Raw genomic sequence first — 8,240 nt, 5'->3', positions numbered from 1 at the left:
TAGGAACAGGTGTGCAGGAAAGTTCCAGCTCCAGAAGACCCACAGCACATCCTGCTGGAGACGGAGGGTAATCTCCAGATCCCCACAGTAACTCCAAACCTAAGGGAAAAACAAAGAGAGCAGAAGAGGATCCTCGGCGCCCTCTGGTGGGCAAGCCTGAGGATCCCAACAACACGACTGGTGTGAAGGCTCACACTTCAACAGGTCAATGACCTCAAACATACAGTAGATATGCTACAATGGAATGCTCCAGAGTGGCCTAGTCAAAGTCTACACCTAAATTCAATGGGAAAAAATTGGCAAGACTCGAAAAACTGCCACTCAGATGTTTTTTTTTCTTCCCTGTTTGACTAAGCTTGAGCTGTATTTAAAAGAAAAACAAGTAAAATGGTTTTTAGATGTGCAAAGCTGATGAAGCTTGAACTCCCAAATCACAGCAGAAGACTGATTTAATACAGTATTGCCTCCAGGGGATGAAGACAAAAAACTTTTCCAAGTTTTTATTTTTTTATTTTCTTTGAAGATTGTAGCTACTATATCTGCTTCTCAAGTGTGTAATAATTTGTGTTGGTGTATTACATCAAAATCTGTTGAAGTTCATGGTTGTAAAGTGATAAATCTGAAACCGTTTATCTAGTATTATGTTCAATCGGTACTTTTTCCAAGAGTCAGATCATTTTTCTGACTGTGCTGATGCTGCTTTAATGATTTTCTTTGAGATCCAGATTGTGCTCTGATAGATGGTAGATTGGAATCCAAGGGCTTTGTTATGGAGCTTTAATGTTGTTGTTGCTATTTTTTAAAATGTATTAACGATTTATTGATCTGATTGATTTTGGCAGACGGTAAATGCTGAGGATGCTGAATTTTCAAAAGTGAGCCAGGAAAGGGCATGGCAGACACAGAATGATATTAGTGTGTTGACATAAAAACTAACAAAAAATAAAAAGATCAGCAATTACTGTTATATAACTAAGGGCATTGCAGCATCTGTTCTTTGGCTAAAAGTGTTGGTGGATAGTTGATCGTTAGACTTTTAAAAAAATACTGTGTTTATTTCTGTAATAAGTATATATGCAAAAAGAAGTAGAACTCTTTCTTGAAATGGCAGACAGTAAAGAATAAAGTGCAGATCCATTAACTTTACATTGGGATATAGGAATCTTTCTACTGTATAAGTTTGTGAAATGTTTTGTTTTAATGATTTTATTTCTCTACTGTACTTGCTGCATGTATACACAATTAACAAACTTCCATACTGTTCTAAACTACATACAGTTTTTAATCCTCCAACTGTTCTTCACTGCATCATTGCCCTAAATTTACCGTTTTAGTTTTCCTGTTTTGAATCTTATTAAGGAGGGCACAAGAGCCTGTTCTGGTAACACAGTTTCCATCAATGCAGCTACTATTTATAACCATCAGGGAAGAGTGAAAGCTGACAGCTGCCAATTAGGACATTAGGACAACTCTCTGTAAAAGTTTTATGACCTGTGAATTTTAATATTAGTCACCATAGAATCATCTAAGAGAAGAACAAATGCCAGAAAAATAGAGCAATTAATCTTAAATATTTTAGGGTAAAATATAAATGTTCTGTCCAAGCACAGTAAGATCACAATGTTGTTTTGTACTGTGGTGGATTTTGATTGGGGATGTTTATTACTTGGGATAAATTGGGTCCTGCTTGTACTTGCCCCCTGGCAGCTACTGCAGCTTTCTGCTCCACAACCCTTACAGCCACCCACTTGCAGAAGACACAATAGGAGACGGGGCAAATAAGGCCAGTGTTCAGTAAATAGACCAGAATTCAGCTTTTCTTTTCTGAATTTTCGTTTAAAACAACCAGGTCCCAACTTTATGTGGCATGTCGATTCATATGAAAAACTAAAACCATACGGAAACCATACGTATTAATGGAGCTGTTGACAGATTTTCGCGTATGGTCATAAGGCTTCTTGCTTAATCCACTAGTAGTAATCCCAGGGTTATAGCTGCATACATTATTGATGAGGTGGAAAACAGGAGCGGAGCTCCAATGCGTATCAGGACAGACCACAGGACAGACTACTGAACAAAGAACTGTTCAGTGGAACAGATACAGATATTTTTAAGAAGTGATCATGAAGACCATGATCTGAGAGTGTCATTGTCACAGTAATGAAGCATCTGAGAGATGCTTCATTACTGGCTCAAGTAATCATAACCAAATATATAGACAAGATCTCATAATTACGAGATCTTTTCTCGTAATTATCAGAAAAGATCCCATGATTACGAGATAATATCTCGTAATTATGAGATTCTGATCTCGTAATTATGTGATAAGGTGTTTTTTTCTTTTCTTTGGTGAATGCAATACGCTTCCGTAGAGATGAAAGTCCAAGAGATTTAAAATAATGTTTCAATGCTTTAAGACAAATAAAAAAATTTTTTTTATAATATTAATGCTTATTTGTAGATTAAGATTGAACCTTAAAAAGAACAAAGTGCAATTCAGACAGCTTGTTTTTAACTTGCTGCACAAATTTGATAGTTTTTTCTTCATCTTATTAAATATGCAGTAATAAATGAAGTCAAGCTTATATCAGACACCATTTCTTGTGGATTATACATGCAGCTATCGTATTTTGTTTATCTTGTTTTATTCCAATTTGAATAAAATTGAATCGCAATCAGGATTAAGTCAAGCGTATTCTTAGCTTTAGTTTTACTGGAAGCATAAGATAGGATATTATTTAAATTGACTAAATGCATACCAAGTGTTTATTTAAAACAAAATTTTGCCCCGTTAGTTGAATAAACAACTAAATGTGACTAAAGCAGCAGAAGTCTGTGTTAGTCAGGGCAGGAGGATTTATTGAAAGAGATAAGTCACCAGGAAAGGTTGCAACTCTATCCAGCACAATGCAGACACACTAAAGACAAACAACCATACACACATAACCCCCCAGCCACCACCACCCCAACAGACACACACACACCGGCACACAATTAGAGAGTCTAATTAATCTGAGAGTAGATGAAATAGAGGGAGAGGCCAGATATCCACAGAACAAAATGAAACATCATGGAAATAGACCCCTAGTCAGGATTTGAACACAAAACAATCTGGCGACAAGGCAACAGTGCCACCATGCACAAAAAAAATTTCAAATTCAACAAAATTTAGTTTTAAAATGGACCTATTGTGTTTTTAAATACTTTGTTTTTTACTTTTAAAATATTCGATTGTGATCACATAAAGTGGAACTGGAATGCTTTGGTCTTAATTCCTCACTTTTGTAGCTCCAAGGCCCTCTTTTAACAGTTCACTTTGGTCTGCTTCTTTAAAAAGAACTAGACGATTTACACCCTGCCATGACCCAGAGCTAGAGGACAATGAAGATGATGAGCATCAGAACTACAGTGGTCAGATTAACTTTGTTAACACACATTCCATCCATACCAAGTAACTATTAACTTAAAGAACATTGGGGGACGGTGTGATAAATTGTGTGGATTCATACCCAAAACAACTGAACAATTTAAATTAGAGTTTAGTAATTCTTTAATGTAGACTACAAAAAAGAGAAATGAAATTGGCAGATTTGAGAAACTTGTAAGACAGAAGTCCTTAGAAGTACTTACCTTAGAAGCTAAGGTATTATTGTTAAGAAACATAAAGAGAAAATTAGAACACTGAACAGATTTAATTAATTGGCTAAACAAACAAAAAGCTATTCACAGAACACATGTAAGGGCTAATTTAAACATTTCTTTGTTCCTTGAGATTCCAAATGAGCAACAAAATATATTCAAAGACTAAAAAAAGTGGATTTTGCATTATTGTCTTTTTAGCACCATGGACAGCACCGACATATCTGAACATTGCATAATAGCTGCTTCTTTTGTTGGGGGTATTTCTACCTTTCTGTTTAAGGCAGACTAATTTCCAATAAACACTTAAGGAGCCAAAAACAGACTCTTTGAACTAATAACATTAACTGAGATCTTCCACCCTTTTATCTCACATCCCACTTTTTCTATGTTGTAAAACAGACATGGTTCCCTTAATAACTGATGAGTCTGTGTAAAACCGAGTTGGAGCTTTATATAAGACAAGGAAAAAATATAATTCAAGATATTTTAGAGTCAGTATCATTATATTCTAAAATAAATAAAAAGAGAAAGAACAAAAAAAAGAAAAACATTAAAAAAGCCCTAGACTGAGCAGAAAAAAATAACTGATATTAAAAAAGTCAGGAAGTCCTCCAGCAAATTCAGTGGTAATTCTGTTTCCAGTTTACCCCTTGATAAAATGAAAGAATGAACAAAAATAATTTGACAGAACAGAAAGTGGAAATGAAACTCATAAACTAATTTTGATAATTGGTGTTATGTGGCATGACTGCAGGCCGGTGTGTTATCTTTACATTACATCCATCAAGTTAGCAGCACTTGGAGCACATAACAAAATGGGGACTTTGTATTTTTATTATTACTTTCACTATTAGCGTGTAAAGGCATCTAAATATTTTATATATGCCACTACTGGTTTGACTTAATGCATGGCTAATTAGTTCATGTATACAAGGTTGGTGTGCAGATTGCCGTTTGGGAGTTTAAGAAAAATGTTAAACCAAGCAAAATCATTTGAAATAAAACACATAGACTTGTTTTGTTATAATACAAATGTACTCTGTGTGTGATGCCCTCTGGTTGTTTTCGAAAGTCATTGGACGTTAAGTCTCTGAGAGTCAATATTTCTCTCTGAGTCTTTTTTGAGTTGATTTCAAAAACGCTGATTTAGCAACTGAACTTTATTGACCCTCCCTGGTGAGGTCTGTGAAACTATTACATGCCTGACCGGACCCTGTGTTTCTAGAGAAGAACTGCCTATTACAGCCCCCCCAGTACTGTACTCTGCTTTGTAATCCATGTTGCAACAAGGTTACAAGGAAGGGTCACATCAGTCTGGTGGAGTGTGTTCCTGACTTTTAAGCAGTGTGAGAGACCACGGACTTACTCATTCCTGAAGGTGTGCTGTGTTTACATGGTGAGGTGTTGTTCTCTTATTTAAATTAATCAATGAGTTCAGCCTTGCTGGGCTAAAGCCATCTGTGTTGGTGTTACTGTTGCTAAACGTGTTACCAGGAGGTGGGTGGGACCACTTTGCAATCTGTGAAAATGAATTCACGGCTGCGCTGCTTCAGACTTGTTGTGGTCTGTCTCTCACTTTGGTTTCTGTTGCTAGACTGTCCCAGAAACTGCTGATTCCTGTCTAACAGCTATATCTTATCCTGCTTAAAAGGTTGGAAACCTCAAAGACTTTCTGTGGAGCCTTTCTGCCTGTGTAACAACAGTTATGCTGCAAAGAATAAGAATCACCTCAAAGGACTAATGTGAGCCGGTCAATAAGTCAGTCTCCCCCCCCTCCACTTTAGATCTCGTCGGACTGCTGGGTGACATCACAGGCTCGAAGGAAATGTCACAGTTAAAAATGGAAAACAGAGGGCCTTCAGTCACATGAAAGGCACCGCAAGTCTTTTTAGAAAATGCACAGTTCGAACACTCAGTATAAAAATGGTCTCGTTGGTGGTTTAGCCAAGCTGAATAGCAGCTCTGCAGCATTAAAGGTCTATGGGGAGGAGTCTAAATTATGGAGGAAAATATTTCTGTACAATGTCTATTAAATCTGTATTATAGCTCTTCTACTCAGTATTCTCTATAAAGCATTGAAAGAACGACCAGTAAAGGGTTGTGCTCACAATATTATTGTAACTGAACACAAGTTAAAGCTTTAGAAGTTGTGAAGAAGTGGTAATTTGACTTAATTAACCTCTTTAGATTTAAATTTAACTGATAATTTAACCTATTAATTATTAGGGCTGTGTTAAAAAAATTATTTTCCAAGTCTAAATCAATTCTATATTAATAACGAAAGATCATTTGATATAACCATTGATAAATTTTTAAAAAATGCATTTTCCACCATCTATACATCCACCCTTAACTACCATTACTTTGTTAAGTCTCTAATGAATGTTAATATAATACCATTATCACTATGTTGTTTAACTGCCAGGAGATGTAATTTAGCTAACAGCTAAAAACATGTTGTAATACCAGCAATTCAATTTATTATTTCATCTAATCAAAAAGAATTAATTGTAAATCTAGAGAATCGGAATCACCAGGTATGATTATGACCTCTGCCTGTCCTGCTGACCGACACCTGAAATAAAAGTTGCAAAAATACAGCTACAAGCTGCAGACATGGGTTTTTTTCATAATTAAGCCATATTCTTCTTACCGTTGATATCTACTTCTGAGTGCTTACCAAAGATCTATAAACGCAGCTATTCCTTTATGTTTCTCTTGTCGTGTATAAATGTGGGTAACATGTACACGCTTGTGAGAGAGAGAGAGACAGGAAGAGAGAAAAAGACTTCAATAAATCTCCATCATGCTCCTGAGTACCCACCTCTGAGTTCCTTTCCAGGTGGTCATAAATCCGCTTTAACTTGCCTAACGTGTTTGTCTACGTAGAGAATCCTACAGACCCAGCTTATCAAGTGAGACCAATTTCATTTTACAGGACACTGCAGTTTCTTTTTGCTCCTTTTTCCCCAAACTGCATTATACTTTGTTTTTAATAACAGAGCAGATTGTGAATACGCTGTGGTGTATTCTATTTAAGATTTCTCTTTGACAAGAACCATTTCGATTTTAATCTGGATTCATGTCTTTCAAAAAGGGAAAAAATCACTAAAAACTATAAGGTGTAAAAGTTTAAAACTGCAATAAGCAGAAAAAGAAACAACTTTCCAGCTGGCAGTAAGATTTATCTGCATTATTAGCATCAAAAACTAATTTTCTTGAGGAGTGGATATTCCTTTGTGTTATTGCAGGGCTGTTTGTGTAACAGCTGGATATGTTCTAAATAAATAGAAGCAAACAGTCCAAAGATATGTAAATGTATGCAAACTAGTTTAAAGGACTTTCAGATCTCCTTAAGCCTCATCGTTTTCCATGAGCTTCAACCAAAGCTGAAGATGGTGGGAGAAAGTTAAAGATGCACATTCTAACTGAGAGCTTGTCCTTGAGTTAAGATGGTTCATCACTTTGATTAGATTACAAAAGAAAGAACCGTTACTGCATCATCCATCCTCAGAGCAGCGAGATACAACATCCACATCTGCTGGGGTCATATAACCTGTTTAGATAAGGTTGTTTTTTATATTCTTTCAGGGAAAAGAATGTACAGGATCATGTGCAACCTAACATATTTGGTCCACATGTCCACCTTCAAATTATATAGCTACCTTCAGGCTGGCACAGAAATGGCATGTTTAGTTTCTGGAGAGGTACAGTAGGCACTTGATCTAATTGTGAGCAACAGAGCGTACCTTTATCACTTTTCTTTGACAGCTTTCTGCGGTTTCTCTATGTGAGATCTGAGATCGTTATTGCAGCTGTCACTAACTCTGCAGTCCCTGACGGGGATCAAGTTTCCGCACAGCCCTGAATTTCATGGATTCGTGATTTTGCTTTTCACATGGCTGCTTAACCTCAAGCATTCATTTCCCCTTTGGCAAATGCTGTGAATATTTTCCTGTAATTGGCAAAAAGCTAAGGCGGATATGTATGGTGGGAGTTCGTATTACAAAAGCATTGTATCTGTAATACTTAACAGCTTAAGATGAAGGCTTATTGTGCTGATATAAGAGTAGTTTAAAAGCTACAGTAGGTTCACAGTTGAAATGAGCAACTTAGAACTGAATAGCGACCTACGAGAAAAGTTTATCCCTAAGCTGAGAGACATGGTGTAGATCTGTCAGAAAAGCAGCAAATCATATGAAATATATGGTATACAGTAAATTAAGTTGACAAAATCCTCATTATAGTTTGTAGTTAGAGCACTCTAAAAAGCATTCATACCCATATACATTGTTATTTTGTTGCATTAATGTGTTAAACTTGTATACTTTTGAAATTATGAGACAACATGACACAAGAAAGAAAAAGGAGGTTATTCATTGAAATACTTTTGTAAAGACACATCTTTAAAGTGCAGTTTAATTTGCATTCAACAACCTGATCCTTGTCAGGATAAAATATCTTTGCAAGTATAGAGCTGAAACTATTTGTTAACCTTGCAAATCTTAAAGCTGAAATTACTTAAGGCTGAAGTTTCCGTCCATATATATATATATATATATATGGACATATATATATATATATATATATATATATAT

At 35.9% G+C, this 8,240-nt stretch overlaps 1 protein-coding gene across 1 annotated transcript in view; it reads left to right on the top strand.

The window, feature by feature from the left end:
* Positions 1-8,240, top strand: part of kcnk12 (potassium channel, two pore domain subfamily K, member 12) — a 24,423-nt gene that overhangs the window by 963 nt on the left and 15,220 nt on the right. Inside the window, exon 2 of the mRNA XM_015381987.1 lies at positions 4-67. Within this exon, the coding sequence (XP_015237473.1) occupies positions 4-67 (64 nt within the window). The remainder of the gene's footprint in view (positions 1-3; positions 68-8,240) is intronic.

This window comes from Cyprinodon variegatus, unplaced genomic scaffold (genome assembly GCF_000732505.1).
Source record: "Cyprinodon variegatus isolate N-32 unplaced genomic scaffold, C_variegatus-1.0 Scaffold246, whole genome shotgun sequence".
NCBI classification, from domain to species: domain Eukaryota; kingdom Metazoa; phylum Chordata; class Actinopteri; order Cyprinodontiformes; family Cyprinodontidae; genus Cyprinodon; species Cyprinodon variegatus.
The sequence above is the reverse complement of the archived record's forward strand: the minus strand, read 5'-3'. Positions and strand labels throughout refer to the sequence as shown.